The sequence below is a fragment of the Haplochromis burtoni genome, unplaced genomic scaffold, assembly GCF_018398535.1.
Source record: "Haplochromis burtoni strain Fernald_Lab_line unplaced genomic scaffold, NCSU_Asbu1 Contig_94, whole genome shotgun sequence".
NCBI classification, from domain to species: Eukaryota; Metazoa; Chordata; class Actinopteri; order Cichliformes; family Cichlidae; genus Haplochromis; species Haplochromis burtoni.
The window spans coordinates 1,209,092-1,232,944 of NW_024582455.1; the positions used below are offsets into that span (position 1 = coordinate 1,209,092).

Consider the following 23,853-nt stretch of genomic DNA (forward strand, 5'->3'; position numbering starts at 1 on the left):
TGAGTCAACAGAATTTCTTCCTTTGAAGTTAAAAAAAAAAGAGAGAGAAGAATGTCTCCACTGCAAAACTCCCAAATCTATCGCTAAGGTAATCAGCACACATCTCCATGCTCCACTACAGCTCATCGCCACTCCAGCACATTAGAATGAGTGATTGCGGAAGTTGGAAATGGAGATTGGAACAAGTGCAGGAGACTCTTTACAGTGCATCAGTGTGATGCTCGGAACTCGAAGCATGCACAAAGTCTACTCTCAGCTGTAGGTAATATGAGATTTTATATCACAACATTACACACAAACCCACATGAGTGTGTTTACAATGCAAAAAATGCAAACCTAAGCTTATTCTGCATACATACACACACACACACTCACTGAAAGGACAAACAATGACCCTGTCCTTTGGTCCACACACACATGCACACAGACGCACACACATGCTTCCCTTTTATGCCTTAGTGAGGACATCTAATTGACATAATGCTTTCCTTAGCCGCTCATCCTAACCCTAACCATCAAAAATGAATGCCTAACCCCAAACCTCAGCCTAAACCTAACCATAACCTAACTGTAACCCTGACACTAAAACCACATTTTGACCCTCAAGCTTGTGGGAAATGTTGGTTCCCACAAGCATAGTCCTCACATAGTGGTATAAGTGTGAACACACACACACATGCACACTCAAGCACTTTCACACACACACACACACAGGAACAAACACAGTATATATAAAGGGCTGGGCGTCGCACTGCCTCTCTCTCTCTGCTTAACAAACACACGTTACAGTAAACTCCTGCCTTCAAACGCACACCAGTCAAATATGCCTGCAGATTACAATGGACGTTGGGAGATGGTGAGCAATGACAACTTTGAGGACGTCATGAAAGCCCTCGGTAAGTCACGCTCATGCAACATCTGATACGGCATAGAACGAGACAATTTGGCTTGACAACTTTCTTTAAAAAACCAACCCAAAAACACACACTGTAGCTTACTGTAGCTCAGTTACAGTGCTGTAATTAAAAGCAGCCAAATAGACAGGAAGGTCTGGGCAGGAAATCTAGCATGTGTGTGACAGAAAAGATGAGAGAGCAGCAGCGTGAGAGACAGATGAAGACAGTGGAAAGAGGAAGGGAAAAAAAAAGAAGAGTGCTATGGCACTGCTTCATTTCCTCATTGAGCTGCTGTCAGGCCGAGTTAACCTCCACTCTGTGAGCGGTTGCCGTCTGTTACGACGCCAAATAAATATTGATTCACTCCTTTCTGCATTTTCATCCTCCACGATCCGCAGAAATGGAAGACAGATTCCGACCCTGGATCAGGCAGCGGGCCAGCTCGTCAATTTTTAAAAAAGGAGGGGAAAAAAAGGCTCTCCTTCCTTTTTTTTTTTTTTTTTTTTTGGCGTGTCGTTGATCAGGCCCAGAAACACTTTCATTATTCACGACTCTATCTGCAATTCATAAAACAACCCTCAGTACACTCGGCTCACACGAAATCCAGGAAATCCTCAATGCCTCCGCCTCATTTCCATCCAGCGGATGGGAAAATGACATCCTTATGGAAATGGGTCAAAAATATCATTTAGATGGGTAAATATAGGGACCTCATCTGTAAGAGTGATGGGAAGAAATTGAATTTTCACTTTAGGGCAAATGGGATATGAATATCTAAACGGTCAGGATGGGTGGTTCTCTTTGGCAGAGCCCAAACTGAGCAGGATGGAAAACTCATTTAGGCCTCTTCTGACTGGGAGCAAGGTCATTTTTAAAGGGTAAACAAAACTGTCAAAAGGACCGGTAGGAGAGGAATCATAATAAGTGGCCTGTGGTGTTGTGTGTATTTCTGTTGGATGTGTGCTTTGGGTGTGTGCACGCACACACAAAGACAGGACAGAATATTCTTCACAGACCCACAAAGAGTTGATGCCTCAGCTGACACTGCGTTCACTTTTTGCATCCCTGCATGCTTGCAGACATTGACTTTGCCACCAGGAAGATCGCCGTCCACCTGCATCAGACGAAAGTGATAGTCCAGAATGGAGACAAGTTTGAAACGAAGACCCTCAGCACCTTCCGAAACTACGAAGTCAACTTCACCGTGGGTGAGGAGTTTGAGGAGTACACAAAGGGACTGGACAGCCGAAAGGTCAAGGTAGGACTGAATTTGTTTACTCCTAGAACCTTTAACAAGTGCACCTTGTGTTGAACCAGTGCTGCATTAAGCGCTATGTCTTTGTCCTATATTGTGGTGTAACAGACACTAGTTACCTGGGATGGGGATAAGCTGGTGTGTGTTCAGAAGGGAGAGAAAGAAAATCGTGGCTGGAGACACTGGATTGAGGGAGACCTACTACACCTGGTAAGAAAAAATGTGACATGCTGGGAAATTTCCACCATATATTTAGATGTTCTTGTGTTTTGAATCTTTCAAAAGCAGTTAAACTTACTTATTGGAATCTTATCCATTAAGTCAGTTAAATGTCATAACAAAGATAATGAATCACTATCTAAAAAAAAAAAACACACACATGCGGGCTCAGCCTTGTTGTGTAATCTAGACAGACATGTGTTGCACCATGTTGGACTTTAAGTCTGAAAGGTCTGTACCCTCTCTTCTAGGAAATCCACGTTCTCGACAAAATCTGCCACCAAGTATTTAAGAAGGCGAAATAACATGGGAATGAAGTTCAACTGCACAAAACCGTCTGCTGTGTCTTTTTTTAAATGTGATTATGGAGAGCTGCAATAAACTGATGTCACACAACTTTTCTAATTTACTGTGATTTTGATATGATATATTTTGTTTATTAAATGCATACAAAAAGTGAAGTCCAACCTTGCTCATAAATCCAGCACTGGATTAAAAAGTACAGGCTTTTAAACACATAAAGAGTGTATGTTTTATACATTAAAATTAACTTTTATAATTAAAGGTTTCTCTGATATGTAAGTAATGTATGTAATAATGTCTGATGTCTAAACTATAAACAGAGAAATACTAATTATACACGCCAGAATGAATAAAGGAATGCGTCAGAAAATAACGTTCATCTGTTCTTCTGTCAGACAAACGTAAATAAAAGACCAAAATAATAATTTGCTTGGAAATTATTGAGAACCAAATGCGGAGGTAAAAGTGTACAAGTGATGCCGTGTGTTGCCTCTACAGGAAATGCGCAAGAATCCACGTTGGAGGAAGCTGTGTAAATCACACAGCGGCTGAGATATACAGGCCGGAAATTTCTGTCTTCACAAGAAAAGATTTGTGCTGTTGCTGAGATATACGAATTGAAATGTGTTTGAAATGGTGCTCACCCCCAAAAAACAGGAAGCAGCACATATATAAACCTGCATACATACTGTAAAACGGGATACAATCCCGTATAGCCCACTGTAACTTGTTGAAATATCTACCTTTATATATTTAGTGTTGCATTAATTACTATACCTAATAGTTAAAAAATTATTCACAGCTAATGTGTAGCTCTGATAACGAGAAAACCTGTTATAAAATGGTGTTTTCTGAACCATATTTATATGTGCAGAACAACTGCTAGCTTAGCTTTCCTAAGTGTGAACACGCAGAGCTAACATCTTGTTATTGAAGAAATACTAGTCACTTATTTGCACTAACGCCTTTAAAGCTAGCAAAATCTACAAGACGGGTGTTTATACTGAGCCTTTTGGTTCTATATTCGGCTTTATAACGCTGTTGAAATTTGGGCGTTCAGGCTTATTTTGGAAAATCTGTACCGGAGGTAGTTTTTGAAGCTCCTCGAACTTTCTTACAGAAACTTCCTCCGCTGAGCTCCACAGGCAGGCAGCAGTGAGGCCCGTATTTACAGTGGACAGCACCGCAGAGACTCACCGATATGCAGCCATGGTAGGTACAACTGAAACACTAAACTGTTTATGTGACTATTCTTTAAGAAAAAAATTATAGTTATTTCGTTTGCAGTTTTTTTAAGGGTGTTTGTCAGCGACATAATAATTGTGACATAATAACTTGGAATAACTTTGTATGTCTTAAACTCTCAAAATGAGACAATGAAAAGGCTGAAAAAAACACTTTTGTCCTTTGGTTGTTGGATATTTTGAACATGCATTCGTAATACTAAATAAGCAGAGTTATGCAAAGACTTGAAAGGACTTGTTGTTATGGAGCAGGCATGCATATAAAATCTGGTATGGGAAGTATCAACAGACACAACCCCACCCTCAAGGTAGCCAAAAACTGAAATCAAACCGCAGCTGAGACACGCTGATTACTGACAAAATTGGATGATTAAAGCTTACTTTAACATATTTTTGCAGCGTTATTATCTCTTTGTCTTTTCACTCTTATTCCACAGCCTCTGAGACTGGACATCAAGCGGAAGCTGACAGCTCGGTCAGACCGGGTGAAGAGTGCGGACCTGCATCCCACTGAGCCGTGGATGGTGGTCAGCCTCTACAGCGGCACCGTGGTGGTCTGGAACCATGAAACACAGGTCACCATCCATCTCTGCACATTTGTACAAAGCCGTTTGATCTCCCCCCTAATCGCTCGTTAAGTGGTTACATGAAATAACCAATCTTTTCATCTTCCTTCATCTGTGCTTTTGATGTCTTTAATGGTGATGTAGTCTGACAGCATGGGGCTTTTTTCTGTGTGTAGACGATAGTGAAAACATTCGAGCTGTGTGATCTGCCTGTAAGAGTGGCCAAGTTCATAGCCAGGAAACACTGGGTCATCACTGGAGCCGTAAGTATTTGAATTCATGTGCACTGCTGATTCAATTCTTTTAATTTTACTGTATGTTTTTTGTGCAAATACCAATACAAATGTGACAGTTTTAAGGTTAAAAAGAATGAGTCTGTTGTGTGTAATGTTGGCTTTGGTAGATGACCCGTTTCTAATTGGCAGAGAAATTCAAATCTCTTTGACTGTCTGCAGGATGACATGCAGGTCCGAGTGTTTAACTACAACACGCTGGAGAGAGTTCACTTGTTTGAGGCTCACTCTGACTACATCCGATGCATCGTTGTCCACCCCACACAGCCGTACATCCTCACCAGCAGTGGTAGGAAACTGCCACCACACATACTCACATAAACACAAATGCTCTCATATAAAATGACCTCATGCATGTAACTTTTTAAACTTTGCAAGCTGTAATCATCATCATCATGTTTTTTCCTGCTTCTTGTTTACTGCCTCTCTACGCTCTTCTCTCCTTGCCTTTTCCCTCACCCCAACCAATCACAGCAGTTGGATGGCCTTCCCGTGTCTGGCTTTTTTTTTGTGATGTGGTGCTACGGTGTGTAAATAAAATTGAATTGAAATTACGTTTCTCGTGTTTCCGTGTTTTTAGATGACATGTTGATCAAGCTGTGGGACTGGGACAGAAAGTGGTTGTGCAGTCAAGTGTTTGAGGGACACACTCACTATGTCATGCAGATTGTCATCAACCCCAGAGATACCAACCAGTTTGCCAGTGCCTCGCTGGACAGGACTATTAAGGTATACACATACGCACACACAAGCACACCTAGCGAATACAGGAAAGTAATTGTGAGAACAGGCAAGGAAGACCGCTGTAAGCCATGAAGAAATGAAAGTGTTTTTCAGTTTAAATGAAGTTAAAGGAGACAAAAAGGAGGAACACACAGGTGTAGTTTCTCTACAGGAGGAAGAAAAGGGGGATTGGTGGTCTTCATTTTGAGAAACACTACTGCTAACAATACAATTTAAGCGAGACAGGAGCAGTAATTTGCTGACATTATTCAGTTGCTCAGTGATAAACAACTCAATTGTTGTACTGTAGGTGTGGCAGCTGGGCTCCAAGACTCCCAACTTTACTCTGGAGGGCCATGAGAAGGGAGTGAATTGTATTGATTACTACAGTGGCGGAGACAAGCCGTACCTCATATCAGGGGCTGATGATCGCCTGGTCAAGATCTGGGATTATCAGGTTATCACAAACACACTAGACTGCTTTTTTCTTCCTTTCTGCACCCTAAGATCAAAACAGTTTATTGCCATAATTATGTAACATCTATTATACAAAACATGCAAAGAGGTACACAAAAACAATAAATACAATAACAACACACTACAGTATTAAGAAAATATTTCCACCATAACCTGTATATAAAAGATGGACATATTACCCACTGTTATTTTCAAGCCTTCAGTTTGATCATTTGTAAAAGTTTCATGTCTAACAGTAACTAGCTTGGTTAGCAAGGAGTATCCAAACACTGTACATAGTGCATGACAGATACAGCTACCTGCTAATTCGGGCTAATATATAAATAAAATATTAGAATTTCACTCAACAAAAAAATGTAATGCAGAGATTTTTGGATGGTCTGATTATCAACACTATAAAAAACACTGTCACTCAAATGGTAACACTGTTATCTTTCCTGCATCAGTGTAACTCCTCTTTCGTCTATAAAAGCAAACATGGAAAATGATGGACAAAAGGCCAAACTCTCATCGCCACTCCAAAATAGATAATCAAGCACTATCAAGTCTTTTGATAGTTTCATATTTGAAGTTAGCTCTCTGAGCCAGCGGTGATGTTGCTGCACTGTATAAAAGTATCCACAATCTACCAGAGTGTGTAAAAATATGAAAAACATGTAGTGCTGACTCAAGGTTAATGACAGCTTCAACTCAAGGAGTCTTTCATCTTTGGTTTCCATCTACAACATTTGGGCAAAGCTGCTTTCAGTTAAGGCGGCTGAGGTGTGTGTGTGCATCAGAGTGTGAAGCACAGATTGCAAATATAGTCTGAAGACGTAACTGAAAGACTCTCAGGTCTGCCTTAAACTGTAGCCAACATTGGTACCCATAGCTGAAATTTCCTTGCCCTGATGAAGTGTTTGTTTTCTTTGGGACTGTTGATAGTGATTCTCATTAGCTAAAAACTAGACACAATTAAGTGCTATCATTATTACTTTGGACATTAGGGGCCTTTGTATTAGATTTTTTTCTATATCTGGTACAATTTATGTATGTACACTGTACATGCTAAAAAGCAAAATAAGAAAAAGGCTTAAAGATAAACACCTTTTATTCTAAATACAGCTAAATCAGGACAGTTAAATAACTCATATGGTTATTATGAATGGAAAGCAAAACCATATCTATGTAACCATTTCTATTTCTGCTGTTCCCATTTCATTTTGCAACAGTAAGAGGTGCATCTGTAGTAGAAGTAAACGTAAGAAGGTGTTATATAGCCATTATATGCAAAGTCGTTGTCCTTCAGCGTTGATATAGTCAATTCACACACGTTCATGTGCATTCATATAAAAAACTTACCACATGTGAAAAGAACAAGAAACAGTGTGTGCTTTATCTCCCTAGAACAAAACGTGTGTTCAGACTCTGGAAGGTCACGCTCAGAATGTGACCTGCGTCAGCTTCCATCCGCAGCTGCCAATCATTCTCACAGGCGCTGAAGATGGTGGGTCAAACATTGGTACATGTTTCTGCTCCCAAATGGGCACGGCATCTTGCTTAAAGTTTGACCTTTTGTCCTTTCCATAGGCACTGTTCGTGTGTGGCACTCCAACACCTACCGGCTGGAAAACACACTCAACTATGGCATGGAGCGGGTGTGGTGCATATGTGGCCAGCCCGGCTCCAACAGTGTGGCTATAGGCTTTGATGAAGGCAGCATCATCATCAAGGTAGTTATATTTGTAGTTTTCTCACAGATTTTCTGAATGGACTTTTTAAGTAGTGGCGTGGTTAAGATTCAGCTGATGATGTAACATCTCTGTCCTCCATTTCTTCATATACCTTTCTCTCTTGTTTCCCTTTATTATTCTTAATCCTTCTTCATCCACTCCCTCTTTGTTTCAGATTGGTCGAGTGGAGCCCGTCATGTCCATGGACTCTAGCGGGAAGGTCATCTGGGCTCGTCACTCTGAAGTGCAGCAGGCCAACCTAAAGGCACTGGCAGAGACTGAGATAAGGGATGGAGAGAGGCTCCCTCTGAGTGTGAAAGACCTGGGAAGCTGTGAGATTTACCCCCAGACAATCAGACACAGCCCTAATGGGAGGTAAAGCGCCAGGCTTTGGGTGGAAACAGCATGAGGTTTTGACTAATCTTTCTTTTTCTTCTAACCAAAACATGACCGTTATTAAAGTGTAAATTAGACTTGAACTGGATTTATGTCTAACTGCAGTGTGATTGTGTAATGCCTATGATTGTTTCAGTGCAGGTAAGATAGTGGCAGCCTGCGTGCTCACGGAGTCTTTGGGGTAAAAATCTTAAAGTATAATTTGATAATCATGTGTGTAATTTGTATATTTGCACCCTGACAGATTTGTAGTGGTGTGTGGGGATGGGGAGTATATCATCTATACTGCCATGGCTTTGAGGAACAAGAGCTTCGGCTCTGCTCTGGAGTTTATCTGGGCACATGACTCTTCACAGTAAGTCTTTACCTTTACATCAAGGCTCAGCATTTTAGAAAATGTACTTTGTGCTGACTTAGATAAGAAAACCAATATCACACGTATGCTAAATATGCAGAGGCTGATTAGCTCAGAGTAAATACTGGAAACAGTAAACACTGTAAAAAGTTGCAGTTTTATAGGGTGAGTGGTACAGCCCAATTTCCAAAAAAGGTCTGAGGACTGAGTTCATTTTTAGGGAAGACCTAGCTTGTTTCAGCAATGCAAATCTTAATCTATTTACAGAAGTGTTGCTTGATAGTAAAAGAGTCTAGGTGTGTAAATGGGCCTGTTTGCAAGATAGAACTATCGCCCATTAAAACCATTTGGCTCATTCTGAAATAAGAAATATGAAGAAGGAGGCTCTGTTGAGCAGCTAAATATCTATATTTTACATCAAGAATTGAAATATATTTGGCTTTCAAAAATCTACATCATCAGTTCCCCCCCCCCCAAAAAATCACAGAATATTCTTAATGTGATGTAACTCAGGGGTAATAGTAACATCAAATGAATTTAACCTTAAGATAAAATCAGACTTCCTTGATTCAAACCCTGATATGTTGCCTTGTACTTTTTGCAAATGAACATAGCATTCATATGATTTGCAAAGTGTTCTTGCTCTCTTTTTTTTTTTTTTACATTTTACACATCATCCAATTTCAAATCAGTTCAATTTAGTTTTATTTGCTAAATCGCAGTAGCCTTAAGGCTCTTTTGTTATTGTAAGGCCCTACAGCAATACAGCAAAAAGTCCAGTTATCAGACAACCCCCCAGCGAGTAAAGCACTTGGCAACAATCGTAAGGAAATACTCCCTTTTAACAGGAAGAAACCCGGACAATCAGGGAGCGGCAGCCATCTGCTGAGACTGTTTGGGGATAAAGAGAGAGCGAGAGGACAAAAACATGCTGTGAAGAAGAGCCAGAGATTAATAATAACTAATGATTCAATGGAGAGTGATTTTTTTAAAAACAGGATTTCAACTTGCTCATCGAACTGTCAACATAAACCCAAAATATGTACTCGTGAAAATGGTCAAAGGACTGATTAGCCTTACTGTAAGTCCCCTGTGGTCTGGTACATTATCATTATTATTATTATAAATATTGTTATAGGTATGCAGTCAGAGAAGGCAACAGTGTGGTCAAAATATTTAAGAACTTCAAAGAGAAGAAGACATTCAAACCCGAATTTGGAGCTGAAGGTGAGTTTCATGTCACGTTTTTGTTTGAATTTGTTGAATATATTTTTGAGAGCATATGTGTGAGTATCTGTGCCTATGTATTACTATCCTGCATCCCTACAGGCATCTTTGGTGGCTTCCTACTAGGAGTGAGGTCAAACAGCGGCCTGGCCTTTTACGACTGGGAGAGCTCTGAATTGATTCGGCGTATTGAGATCCAGCCTAAACATGTCAGCTATAATCCAATGAGCACTTTATCAGCTTAAATCGATACTAAATTTACTACTGTGGCTTTCTAATAAGAGTTGTTTTTTTTTTTTTTAATTGTGTCTTTAGGTCTTGTGGTCTGACTCTGGGGAGCTCGTCTGTATCGCTACAGATGAGTCTTTTTTCGTGCTGCGCTACCTACCAGAGCGAGTGTCCACAGCCCAGGAGTCTAAAGAAGGGGTGACAGAAGATGGGATAGAGGCTGCCTTTGAGGTCAGAGACTCACATGGTTAATTGTCTAGACTATTTAAGTAAAAATTTGACATCTTAGAAGAATTCTGTTACCTTTTTAGATCATTTTTCAATCTCTTTTATGTCTGTCCTCTTTTTCCTGCTGGTCAGGTGCTGGGGGAGGTCCAAGAGGTGGTAAAGACAGGGGTTTGGGTGGGAGACTGCTTCATCTACACCAGCTCTGTTAACAGACTCAGCTATTATGTAGGAGGAGAGATAATCACCATTGCTCACATGGACAGGTAAACTCACAAATATGTATCTGCAAATCCATTGTTTGTTTTTTTCCTTGGCATATTCATAAATGTTCCTGTAATGCTGCAAAATCTGTTGTATGGCTATGAATCCATTTAGTGTCTTATTTCACGTTTTATTTCCACTTGCTATCCAGTAAATTCAAAACTACAGACAGTCTTTCTTTGGTGTAGGACGATGTATCTGCTGGGCTACATCCCGAAGGATGACCGTCTCTACCTCGGAGACAAGGAGCAGAACGTTATCAGCTATTCGCTGCTGCTTTCTGTGCTAGAATATCAGACAGCTGTCATGAGGAAGGACTTCAGCACTGCTGACAAGGTTCTACCCACGATTCCCAAGAAGCAGCAGACCCGTGTAGCCCGCTTCTTGGAGAAACAGGTATGTTTGCATGCCAGCTTTTACCTTGAAAATCCATCTTTGTGCTTCTCTTGCTCCTTTGGCTGAGTAAAAATTCAGGACTTGGACGAATGCATAATTTACAGAACATGAGGCAGCCAGATGGTGTGATACCTCTGGGCAGAATTTCTGTGTGTTTCTTATAAAACATATTTATCATGCAAGGGTTTTGGCTTCTCACGCAGTCACTTTTCCCCTATTCATATTGCTTCATATATCTAGCCTCTACTGCTGGCCATCACAACGAGTGAGAAAGGATAATATACAGAATATAGACTAATGACATTGTTATTTTGTGCTGTGTAGGGCTTTAGGCAGCAGGCCCTCGCTGTGTCCAATGACCCAGAGCATAAGTTTGAACTTGCTCTGCAGCTGGGAGAGCTCAAGACAGCCTATCAACTGGCCCTGAAAGTGGAGGTGAGAGCCTGGACAATTTCTATAGCTACTAAATGTTAGCGGCTATGTAAGGATGTCTTTAGACACTGTGCTACTCTGAGCTAAATGCTAAGGTTAGCTAAAGCTACAGAGTGGAATAGTTGTGTGGTGTATATTCACATAAATAAATCAATGATTATTGGTTTTGTTTTTTAATCAACAGCTGTGTAATTTGATGCATAATGTGCGCAGAATCAGTTATTTCCCCTATACAAGCCTGAGAGTGTGAGTCACAGACCCGGTGTCCCTTATTTAGTAACCGCTTTACAGTGTTTTGTTGTCGAGGTTCATGCCTTTCGTCCTGAGATAATCCGCTCTCCTGTCTCTTTGGCACCTCTGCTCGCGGGGGCCGAGTCAGTCAGAACAAAAATGGAAGCAGCTGGCAGAGCTTGCAACTACAAAGTGCCAGTTTAGCTTGGCTCAGGAGTGTCTCCACCAAGCTCAGGATTATGGGGGATTATTGCTTCTGGCCACCACTTCAGGCAACGTTGACATGGTGGGCCAACTGGCTGAGGGGGCAGAGAGAGATGGGAAGACCAACGTGGCCTTCCTCACCTACTTCCTGCAGGGGAGGTTAGTGCGTCAGGGGTAAAGAGCACAAAGGAGGTTTTTAAACTGACTTATGTGTTTAAACTTTATTCTTTTTTTCTGTCACCACCATCTTTGTTTTTTGTACTTGCTCAGAGTGGACAAATGTCTGGACCTTTTGATCAAAACAGATCGACTGCCAGAAGCTGCATTCCTGGCAAGAACATATGTGCCCAGCCATGTCTCAAGGTAATGCTGCTTCTAATGAATACCTAACATATGTCCAAGTGTAACACTCTTTGCCTGTGGGCCTATCTGTTTGTGTCCTGAAGAACCTCTGCATGTATCACTTGGTGTGCCTGTTTTCCTCCCAGCTGTTGAAATAATTACTAGTCTGAATCAGAGTTTTTAGAAAAATGTTCTTTCTTATTAATTAGAATTTCTATAATATATTATGCATCACTGTGGCGATGTGTGTGCCTCTCTTCCTACAGGGTGGTGAAACTCTGGAAGGAGAGTCTTTCCAAGGTCAACCAGAAGGCAGCAGATGCTCTGGCTGACCCCAGCCAGTACACCAACCTGTTCCCTGGCTTCCAGCAAGCCCTGCTGGCTGAGCAGTACCTGAAGGAGACTCATGTCGGGGTCAGACCTGCTTCAGAATACCCTCTCATTACGGTCAGTGCGAGAGTCAGTCGAACTGTATTTTCAAAGTTAAATCAGCATCTAAGATTTTTTGCATTTTCTGCAAAGCTCGTTGGACTATAGCTGTTCATACTTTGAACATAAGTTAAGAGTCTGAGATCCCACTTTTCCCATTTCTTTGGTTCTTTAGCCAAATGAAGAGCGCAGTCTTCTGGAGGAATCAGCAGGTTTTAGACCTAAAGGAGAAATCACTGACTCAGAGGTGAGAGCACAGTCTTCATCTCTACACATGCTCATTCAGTCAGTGCAGTCAAACAGGCTGCTCCTGTGTGTCAATAAGTGCCTAAGCTACTCTAAATGTCACAGCAGCATACCAGTCTTTTTTAATTTCCTTCCATGGTATCTTGACTACAGTGTAATATCCTAACCTAATATGTGTTTTTAGGGTAACAATATAAGCTAATGGATGATAACAAAAATGAAAAAGATTTGTAAAGATTTGTAATGGTTCACTGTGAGCAGCGAAAAAAACATTCAAATTTACCACTGATTCAGCTCCTTTCAAACTTGACTGTTCTCTTTCATGCAACACGTCTGGCACACGGTGCATGAAAGAGAACAGTGTTGCTCCTTCTGTAAAACTTAAATGTAGTATCCAAATTTTAAAAAAGATATAACTTAAATAGATAATTAAAGCCAGCGGTTGAGCAAACACTGCAACTCCTTTTCTGAGTTTGATCGTTCTGTGTTTTCTTTAAAGCAAGGGGCGGAGAGCATTAGTGAGGCCACCAGTGTGCCAGCAGTAACAGAAAGTAAATATTCAAAAGTTGCAGTAGTGGAGGAGGACACTTCAGTAAAACAAGAGTCGACTGATCCCGTTTCAGCAAGTGAAGAAGAATCTGTCCTGAGAGGAGCAGACCCTTTTCCTACTGCTGCTACAGAAGAACAAGCAGTGTCAGAATCAGGCGAGTTTAAAGCAGTGGAGGTGGGCACTAAAGCAGACACTCTAGTCTCTGTAGAGGAAATCACCAGGATTCCTGATGAGGAGGCTGAGATGGTACAGCTCAGTCCTGTGGAAGATGTCAGGTCATGTGTGAAGAAAGACGTTCAGGAATTATCTTCAGAAACTGAAGCTCCACCTGCTGTCTGTGCTTCTGAAACAGAAACCACTCTAACAACACAAGAAGCACCAAATGAGGCATTAGCAGCTGAGGATGTCCTGGTTAGCGCTGGTCTGACGGACGATAATGAAGTTACGTCCGAGCCTATAGCACCTGGGGAAATGATCATTCATCAAGATCTGGAAAAAGATAGGATCGCCTCAGAAGTTCCAGGTTCAATGGGTGGAGCAGCAGAAACAGAAGAGACTCCTGTTACGTGCGAACTTGTTGCAGAAACAGCACCTTCACACACAGCAGTGGAGGAGCTCATCTCTTTTGAAACCGCAGATGTTCCAGCGCTGGACGCAGCTGTCCAGATTTTACCGGAGCTGACCCTGGATCCTCTGCTAGACTTGCTTGAAGATGCAGCGCCAGTACTGAAGCCTGTCCCAGCACAAGAACGAGAACAAGAGAAACAAACTGGAGAACTTCCAGTAAAGCCTCCTGTTATTCACAAGGCTGAGCCAGAGGTTTTAGCCCTCACTGTAGCTCATGCAGAAGGTCATGCAGCAGAAGAGGAAGGTCCTGAAAGACCTGAGGTACTGCCAGAGGACCTCGAGGCGAATAATGAGGTAAACAAAGGTTTATAAGTTTGTTACACTAATATTGCTATGAATGTTAAATCCAGAATTGTTTTGCCTTACACCTGTAGGCTCTGGACAACTTTGACCTGGAGGATATTGACACCACAGATGTCAACCTAGATGAAGAGTTCCTGGGTGAATAGAAACTAGCCTTTCACAAGCCATTTTTTTCTGTTCAGTGATGCGAGTTTCATAAATCAAAACAATTAAGACTGAAGTGAATATTATTAGGCATTTGCATTCTTAGTTCTGGCCTAAACCCTTATCCAAACACGACAAAAAACAGCCTCCCAACTGCCCAGATCCCAGACTAATCGAACACAATGGAATAAGCCCAACCCACCTACCTTGCAGCCCACAAATCCCAAAGTATCTGCTCTCGATGCACGATGCCAGACACCGTGAAAACCCTTAGGAAGCCCGTCTATGCTTCAGTGGGACAGAACTGTTTTGCTGGTTTCCAGCCACAACTCTGATGAGACCAGGCTGTATTTTAACACTATCTGCATATGCAGAGTATTAAAGCCAAAAATGTACTGACAGACAAATAGGCATTTCTTCATTGTTGCTAGTGTGCCTTTATGATTTTATTTTAAATGGTTCGTATCTTTAAATAAATACTTTGGGGTTTGCTGTGTCTCAAATCTAAGTGCTTCACGCTTTACTTGCTGACAGAAACATAGCCTTCATAGGAAAGAATCGCAATACCTCTCCCACAAGCATCACAGCATTTTATCTAAGACTCCAAATTACCATTTCACCGGTTCAATGCGAGTTAAATGTTCCGCATGCAATTCCACTTTATGTATACACCACGTCATGCAAACCCTCCATTTGGTTCTTCTCATTGTCTTAAATGATAAAGTCATAATTTTATTTTTAAGCTTATTAAATGATCAAAAACATACAAAATGTTGCTGTTGTTAGTGTGTTTAACATGGTTTTCTGCTTCCTTTGAAATAAAAACTGCATGCTACTGTGACTGTTTTCTTGGCGAGTAAATTAAAGGAGCTTCCACAGTCTCTAATATAATTCCAATAACATGACACTCAAGTACAAAGGCTGTATTTATTTTATGTACATGATATAAGCAGACATGAAGCTTGATTCAAAGAACCACACTGACAATTTCTCCGCATAACAAACAAACATCTTAAAGTATCTCACAAGACGATGCAGCCAACTCTTCAAATTGTTGGTTGTGATGTGAAAAGGTTTCCTTTGGAGAAGCATATTTTACTCTTGGCCCAACACAAAAACAACAAACTGTCATATTACATGAGAGGCAGGATTTCCAGACGTTATGTATAGCATTTCTCTATTGAGGTATGGACCAATCATGAAGCAGAGCCCTCAACAGCAGTCTGTTCATAGGCCTGCAGAGCCAGCTCGATGTAGCCCGACCTTTGGGAGTCCCTCTGGGCATAGATCTGCAGGGGCACACGTGAGTAAATGGAAAAAGAAAAGAGATCAATTACACTAAAGTGCAGTCAAAGTGCAATCACAGTATTAATAGTATTATTACTGGACGTAGTAAACACAGCTAAGATTGCGTTTCGAAATCAACTGTGACTAAATGAGAGGCCTTGAATGTAGAAGACAGACACACACCTCCTGCCGCTAACCTTTCACATTAAATGGTTGTCATTCTCAGTGTCTCTCCCCCTTACTTCAAGGCTGAAGGCCTGTGAGAACAAATAAGACCTGATGTATCCTGGACCTGGTCCCTCTATTCCCACTTTAGAGTAAAAACCCAAATGTCTAATGCAGGAAACAGCCTAGATTTGACCTCTTAACAGCTATACTGACTCCTGATTCGCCTCGAACATCCAAAAATACCATTTATGTAAACTAGATCAAATAGCAATACGTTAAACAGACTTCAAATGAACTCAAGTGCCAAACAGAGATACAAATCGGCACATACTGTTTGTCACAGTTCAACTACCTTAAGCAGGTCGGTGCCTGTGGCCTGTTGGCTGGCAGCTTCCCGGGCTGACTCACTGTGGGGGTGGACCATGTGGAACAGAGACACGAGGCTTACAGCATCCTGGAGCCTGGAAACACCAACACACACTGAAGACTCAGATCAGAGCTTTTGCCAGCAGGTACAGCGTACTCAATGTAACTCAATTCTAAAATAATGCAAATGCTTAAAAAAACCTCACAGCTCTCTTTTTAGCATGTCCACTATGAGCCCATCCACCCTACGAACACTGACTAGGTACCAGGCCATGCCTCCGAAGTGTCTGGTGGACCGCAGCAGATCATATTTGCCATGCTTGTCCAAGTCCTCATATGTGGCTGTGTGTACCTAGACACAAAACACATTAAATGAATACAGACCTTGATGATTTAGCTCATTTGTAATTAATCAGCACAACACTCATTATGCACATTTTTTCACTTCATATCAAATGAAGCAGAGAACATATAAAAAGACAGAAAATTTCACAGCATAACAAGTTCTAGATAGAGTTTACAGATCTCAGTGCAGCCAACGATGAGGTCAAAATACCACAAGGTCACTGGTATTTTACCTTGATGTATTCTGAAGAGTCTGGTTCAAACTGGACGAGGCACAAGTCCAACACATCCTCATGGCGGTCCTGGGAAAACACCAACTAATGAAGAGAAAGAGGTTTAAGTGGGTAACAGTGTACTGAGGAAAACCCTCCAGACACAATGACAATGAACAACATGAGGTGATGATCAGTTGTCAGTCATGGTAAATAGCCGTTTTTTTTAAATGGACAGAATAATGTGTAGATCATGATATTATCACAACACTTCACTCGTGATATTTTATTGTGATTTTAAACATTTTGTGATATGCTGAGTTCTGCAATAACATATACTGCGATTTATCTGCAAATTATGGCCTCCAGTGATAAACTTAATCTTATTAATTAAAACAAATGTTGACAAGGTTTTCAGTCTCTTCCACTTGAATGACTTTTATTGTTAGGCACACAGGTGGACCGACATTGTCATTAAAACCTGTCGTAAATGCAGCACCCACCTGTCAAACTGTTTGTATCACATTCTAGTCAAACAACTGAATGCAAATGTGTGAACTGCTGTACCATTACATACATTTAGAATATGAGACAGCAGTCACTCCTCCTCTGAGACAAAATGAGCCATATTAATCACATATGACTCCACTGCCTGCGACTTAATGTAACCCTTTGTGTTCTACACTAACTTTCCTCAGCCTTACAGTTCACTTCTCTGTACAGCCTAGACAGGGCTGCGTCTGTGATAAAACACTGTGACAGTGTCACATATCTCATTCCAGTGGCTTCAGCATGTACCCTATTCTCTTAGCTCACCGTTAACTGTGAGGTAGGTTTCTCATTTCATTCCGGGCCAACTTTCGGGATCAAAAAAGTTTTACTGAATTGAATCATGATAAGTAGGTCAAGTGTTAGTTGTTTTTTGACTGATCTGATTTAACATGAGGTATTTCAGGATAGCGGTGCATGAGACAACTCCTCACGTTTGTAACATTCTCAGAGTATTTCACTTGCATACTGCACCTTTATCCCGGGCTTGTTACAAAAGTAAAAAACAAACAAACATATTTTTCATCTTAATGCAGATTGTGCTTTTCTCATTTCTTTCTCTGATGCCCATTTGTTTATTAATGAACGTTCCTCCTGCATGCTGACAATCATCATAGCTGACCTGGCTAGGAAAACCCCACAGCACCCTCTGGTGGACTACAAAAGGAACTGATTTTACCATTTTGGTACTTAAAAGTTAATTTGTATCTGCAATTTAAATAATAAACTAAAATTTGGTGCCCATGTATGGATACAATGTATCCACGGTAATGCTATACAAGCAGCAATATTCTGAAATACATGAAGTTTGGAAAATTGGGTCCAAACAAGAGTTTTCCCTTGTTAGTCCTGTTAATAGAACATCAGTGTAAACAAGGATTATGCTGACTGTGTGTAAATAAAAAAACAACTTTAAAAAGTAGAGTAGATTACATCAACACATTTTATATCAGAGCAAACATGAGCTACATACTGGGGAAAAATAAATAAATCACAGATCCAACAAATCACAATAATGGCTAATAGTGTTCAGCAAACTGTGACGATGAGCCCAGCAAGCAGAATAAAACGACGCTGGAACAGGCAGACATAAATGGAAGGCAACTATTATTAAACATATTAACTACAGCAGTTCAAGGCCAAGTATCTGCTGTTGGCCAGCACCACACTCTAGTGTAACATTTTCAGCACATGATGTTTTCACTGCGACCAATAAAAAAATAAAAGGGAACAACTCATGGGCACAAAATGAAGCCTTTGTCTACAGAAGGCTGCTGCCGCTTATAAAACCTGAGCTCTGTAAAAGATGCATCGAAGGAGTTTTATGGAATATCATTTAAAAAGAAGAAGAAGAAAGAGAGGTAGGAGAATTCTTAGGTCCTACCTTGAGGTTCTCCTCTTTGAACAGAAGTGGTGCAGTGAGCTTGCGTCCCTCCTTAGGGAAGTAGACCTGGATAAGTCTGTCTCTCTCTTCCCAAGTGGCCTTCCTAAGGATTCCATTAGGTTCCCGTACAACTATGAATCTCTCCTGTTGAAAAGACATACAGAATATATATATGGTATATTTTAGTAACATTCTTGAATCCAAAGCTAAATCAAATTGGTGAGTTTTAGGCAATTAGGGGTAGGGCTAGGCCATATCATACCGGTCACGGTAATACCGGTATAATGTTGGGCAACGATAAGAAAATGAAATATCGCGATAGAATATGGGTGAAACGCACATGCGTTTGTTTTCATATGGCGGAAAAAGCATGGCAGTGACGGAGAATAAGAAGGAAGAAAGCGGGTTGTTGAATGAAACGAATGAACCAGAATTAGTTTGTAAAAATGCTGCAACTTCAGTGATGTGGAACTGGTTTAGCTTTCGTCTGTCAGATACACAACAAAGCACTATTTTTGGTAGAGCATGCTAGCGGGCCGTCGTTATTACCTTGTTTTTTGGAAAATGCGGCACACTTAAAATCAATCCTTTGATTTTTCTGAAAGTCGACAGTGCCCCTTATAATCCCGTGTGCCTTATGTATGAATTCTGGTTGTGTTTACTGACCTTGAAACGATTTTATGTGGTACACGGCGCTCGAACATCGGTCAAATGTTTTAGTACGACTTTGCTAAGCTACGAACCCGCACCGTTTGATGGATTGTCGGAGCATTATGGCTATCGTAGGCAGGAGCCTCGCGGAGTGATACGTACTGTGGTTCAACATAATATTACCGTATTGTGTGTGTGTAACCTCTTTTTAAGTTTTGTGGATATTATACATGTTTATGCTGAGGATATGTCGGCTAATTTCCACTGGAAATGCCTTTTGGTTAAACTGTCAGTGAGGAATTTGCACTGTTAAACTTTAATGCACATAAAAAACAGCTGTTTGTTTAAGTGAAAATACATTGATGTTTTTTTTTTTGCACTAATAAAGTTGTGGAGTTGTAAAGTATTTTGTCTAGTGTCAATTATATCGTCAGTTATATCGTTATTGCACATTTTCAAATGTATATCGTGATAAATATTTTTGGTCATATCACCCTGCTCCATGTATATATTATGGAAGCTCACATCAGTCAGGACCCCTATAATAAAAAGCCTGTATTTTATATATGGCAGTCTGGCACAGAGCAGGTACCAATAAAAGCAATAGTGATGGTGACTAAATGAGAAGCAGCATGAAAAGATGAGCTGGGGTGGAAGTGGATTGCAAAGTCACTTGCAGATATGACGCAAATATAGCTTAAAGAAAATAAAACGGAGCATCCTATACGAGAGTCGCACGTTGGATATGTGGAAGGGTAACTACTGCTCTGCCAGGACTGCAGCTGATCGACTTGTGGAAGGCAACTAATACCCACTTACGCACACACACACACACACGCACAAAGCAAGATGTGTGTACCCTGTGTGGAATATTATAGGTGATGTCTGTAAAGGCGTATTTAGCTGTGTCCATGCCATCCAGGATCTTATCCTCACAGAGCACATCGCTGATGGGCTTCCTCTCTTGCAACACAAGGGGCATCTGCAGCAGCTTTTTAGCTCGCTCTTTGGCTAACTCGACTGCCTAGAATCACAAAAAAAGGATTGGATGAAACAAAAGCAACACCAACATATGTAAGAATGTATGCGATCAAAAGGGGTGGACTCTGTAACACTTCATCAACAGGGCACCTGTTCCAGCTGTTCATCCGTCATGAGTTTATATGTGGGTGGCTTCAGCTCCTGCTTAATTGGTCGGTACACTTTCTGCAGGTCCAGGCCTGTAATCCTGGTGAGGATGTCCTGTACAGCTGAATCGGTGAATTGGGGCTTTGCATGGTCTGTGGCAGCTGCAGAGAAAGACATACTAGTTAATGAGTTAAATAATTTACGAAGTCTGGCTTGGTGACAGTTATGTTTAACTGTAGATTGTTTACTTTCCAGACGAACTTAGCTTGTATAGCATCATTCATTGGGATTAGCAAGCATCGACTATACCGGCCAACACCTCCAAATACAGCGGCTTGTAAAAGAAGCTAAGCCTTTACATGCTGCACATAGGTGCCGAAAGGCAGAGCGACAATAAAGCGTCCGTGAGCGTTTGTCACCGTACCCCAACTGCTGAGCCCAACGAGCTACAAGGTCAGCGTTACAGCGAAGAAAAAGCCTGAGCTGCAGTCATGTTACCAGCAATAAAACGCACCTTTATCTTGTGTTTCACTACAAAAAGTCCTCGCGCCAGACCTCGTCAGTATCTGTTTGCTCCTTTGCACATTTTTCACCCTAGAGCAGCTCCGCAACAAGCACCGCGCTGTACCGAGGGCCGCCATCTTTGTTATTACCTCATCTGTGCGACAGGACCTTTCAACCCCCGCCCCCAAGTGATCATGGGATATGTAGTATGTTTACACAACGCTACGAAAAATAAAATAAAATCACCTTTATTTGTTTGTTGCTTTCTCATAGCTTGCGCAGTTTAAATTAATAATAATTAAGCAATTTAAAACTATTTTTTCTTTCGAGTGTTAAACTGTGGCTGTTTAAAAAGAAAAACTTTTTTAATTTGTTGTTTTTGGGTACTTCATTTTTTTGGTAATTTATTGATATTTAGAACTTGTCTACAACAAAACTTCATTGTAGAATATTAAAAAAGTTAATTCCATTAAAAGATAGTCTCAGTGAAAATATTCACCAGGTGGCACTGTGCTGCCACATGCGGTTAGCCCCTTATGAAAGCGTTCATTTGTGACCTTAGTGTGGGCACTGGAAAATAATTCATTTTCAAAAATGTCGTACCATTGTATCAGATTTTCAAAGACCTTTTTTTCTTGTTTTTTGTTCCTCTTGTGCGGCTTAACTTTGGGTAGCCCACACACATTCCTAACTTGCCATTACAGCGTGTTCTTGAATTGTCTGATAACTGGATAATCTGTCTGGATGATAAATTACACACTCTTCTTCCAGCGAAAAACATATGCTACATGTTTTTCTATGTAAAGATAGGTCTGTCTCAAAAAATACCCATTGGGTGTTTTGAACTTTGTCCTATTTAACACCAAGTTTGTGCAGTGTGGGACTAAAAGAATTAAGTGTAGCTATAAAACGCTAGACGGTCAAGACTGTGTTTTTTTTCTCTTTCCCACTTTTTGAAACATTTTTTTAAAGAATATGAAAACATTTAAGAAATTCTGTTATTTTAACAGACTTTAACGGTGAAAAAAATAGTGTAATATGTTTAAACAAAAAAAAGTTGTCGATGACTTTATAGCTTCAAGAAAATGCATGCTTTCAAATATTTACAATATTAAGAACGAGCAAAAACTGTACAGTGGTGTTTTACACTTTTTTCTTACTTCAGATTAACTGAGACAGTGTGGAAAAATGTGGAAGTTTTGCTTAATGCGGTTGAAAATGCCCTTGAACGGTGGAGCATTTTGGTCACTTGCCCTCTCGAGTATGAGAGGGCAATTAAGGGCAAGTGAGTCAGTTGCTGACACATAAAAATTAAACCACATGTTATCAGCGCTGTATAGACACTCCAGCCTTGACTTAAAAATAAGCAGTGTCTATTGGCCAACCGGAAAAATGAAAAGAAAATATTTTTTAAAAAGAAGTGATAATGAGTAATCATTAGCGGAAGTGCTTGGCTTGGAAATTCAATCCAAGATCTTTTTCAATATAAGTTTCCAAGATATTGTTATTATTTTATTTTTAAGTGAGTCACTTTTATGTTTGAAATAGTTTGAAATTCCATGGTGGCTCTACTTTAGAATGATTAAGGTAATTTCATCATCTATGATGCCTAATTTGTCTAGAGTAATATTAATATTACAAACATATCCTTCTCCACTATTATTAAATATATAAAAGATAGTAAAAACTAACAAATAAAAAAAAGAAATAACACCTCTGAATTATCTTGGGAGGTGCAATTAACGTCTAGTGCTGATTCGAACTAGTTCAGCAGGCCTACCACAAGCTTTCTTTTAATGTTTTTATATATGTTTTTAATGTGATGCATGGTAAAATAGGATTAAAGGGTAATTCTGGCAGGGTTTTTTATACTGTAATATAGTTCTCAGACTGACACTCAATTGTTTCCAAGCTTAAAAAAACTTAAAAAAAAAAAATTAAAAACCCTAAAAGTATCTCTTTAAAAAAATAAAGAAAAAAAGCCTGATTTAATAATAAAGCAACACTTTATTTTTAGAAAATGTCACTAGAGTATGAGAGAGCACTATTATTCCACATTTGGTGCTCTATATTAAAGGCATTAATACCAGAGTAATAGCATTCGATAGTGATAATTCAACAGGGAAGGTGAGATCCAGTCCAGTATTTAACCATCAGTGTGACTCTGTGGCACAGAGGAAAAGGATAAATTAGACTTAGTCTACACAGGCGATACATATGCACAAAGACAGGCATTGAAAAGAAGGCTGTCATGCAGCTGATCTTCACTATGTGAAGACCAGAAACTTTAGAAATAAGTCTTTTCTAGATTTTATATGACGGCACTTCTCTCAGTTTCTCTCTTTCTCTGTTTGTCCTTCAACACTCGTGTGCACAAACGACAGTAGCCACAAGCCCCCCACATGCTACCACAGTCCGCAAACCCAAAATGCAGCCGCTTTACCGTCCACCCGAACACCACCACCATCACCACCGCCACCACATAGCCATGGGGATCATTAATATAACTTCATGCGCCATGCACAAACTCTTCCGCCAGGATCTTAGTTGCCTTCTCCCCCTCGACCCCCTTCCTCCTCCTCCGGGCCCCGACCCCCCCACTAATCTGCAGTGGGATTTAGATATTAGACGGACAGATGGAGGTGTGGTTCAGTTGGTAATGAGGTGAGCAGTGGCAGTGAATCCGGAGGCCCAGACACCGGCGAAACGACGTGTGGATTGAGATGTAAGAGGCCCCTACGCAACCAGATGTACACAGCTGTCACACTGCTGACAGAAAGTAATCCTGCCACCGAAGCACAGAGCCAGAGAGAGACAGAGACAGAATTAGTGTCTATCCCGTGGAGGTTTAAATGACCGCAAGTACTTTTACTTCCAATTCTATCTATCTATCTATCTATCTATCTATCTATCTATCTATCTATCTATCTATCTATCTATCTATCTATCTATCTATCTATCTATCTATCTAT

At 40.6% G+C, this 23,853-nt stretch overlaps 3 protein-coding genes across 4 annotated transcripts in view; 2 read left to right on the forward strand and 1 right to left on the reverse strand.

The window, feature by feature from the left end:
* Window positions 1-737: 737 nt before the first annotated feature.
* Window positions 738-3,098, forward strand: LOC102291729 (retinol-binding protein 2). Its single transcript, XM_005926615.3, has 4 exons — window positions 738-896; window positions 1,976-2,154; window positions 2,260-2,361; window positions 2,622-3,098. Exons 1-4 carry the CDS (start codon window positions 824-826, stop codon window positions 2,673-2,675), a joined length of 408 nt encoding a protein of 135 aa, XP_005926677.1. The 5' UTR covers window positions 738-823; the 3' UTR covers window positions 2,676-3,098.
* Window positions 3,099-3,185: 87 nt separating this feature from the next.
* LOC102291018 (COPI coat complex subunit beta 2) lies at window positions 3,186-15,114 on the forward strand. Its single transcript, XM_042222751.1, has 22 exons — window positions 3,186-3,885; window positions 4,355-4,492; window positions 4,660-4,746; window positions 4,939-5,065; window positions 5,357-5,505; window positions 5,810-5,956; window positions 7,363-7,462; window positions 7,546-7,688; window positions 7,864-8,063; window positions 8,329-8,439; window positions 9,578-9,666; window positions 9,769-9,875; window positions 9,982-10,125; window positions 10,255-10,385; window positions 10,572-10,779; window positions 11,104-11,214; window positions 11,591-11,805; window positions 11,917-12,009; window positions 12,255-12,435; window positions 12,593-12,664; window positions 13,163-14,134; window positions 14,215-15,114. The coding sequence occupies exons 1-22, from the start codon at window positions 3,883-3,885 to the stop codon at window positions 14,287-14,289; spliced, it is 3,603 nt and encodes a 1,200-aa protein (XP_042078685.1). The 5' UTR covers window positions 3,186-3,882; the 3' UTR covers window positions 14,290-15,114.
* An 86-nt stretch (window positions 15,115-15,200) lies between these two features.
* mrps22 (mitochondrial ribosomal protein S22) overlaps window positions 15,201-23,853 on the reverse strand; it is a 76,190-nt gene continuing 67,537 nt past the window's right edge. Inside the window, exons 1-8 of one of the 2 annotated variants that reach the window (XM_005926611.2) lie at window positions 20,892-21,045; window positions 20,381-20,538; window positions 20,109-20,273; window positions 18,599-18,742; window positions 16,687-16,770; window positions 16,315-16,460; window positions 16,095-16,203; window positions 15,201-15,576 (exon numbers count right to left, since the gene is read on the reverse strand). In XM_005926611.2, coding sequence (XP_005926673.1) covers window positions 15,484-15,576; window positions 16,095-16,203; window positions 16,315-16,460; window positions 16,687-16,770; window positions 18,599-18,742; window positions 20,109-20,273; window positions 20,381-20,538; window positions 20,892-21,018 — 1,026 coding nt within the window. In that variant the 5' untranslated portion in view covers window positions 21,019-21,045 and the 3' untranslated portion in view covers window positions 15,201-15,483. Of the gene's footprint in view, window positions 15,577-16,094; window positions 16,204-16,314; window positions 16,461-16,686; window positions 16,771-18,598; window positions 18,743-20,108; window positions 20,274-20,380; window positions 20,539-20,891; window positions 21,046-23,853 lie in introns of those variants that run through there. The other variant, XM_042222752.1, reaches the window with a different exon arrangement.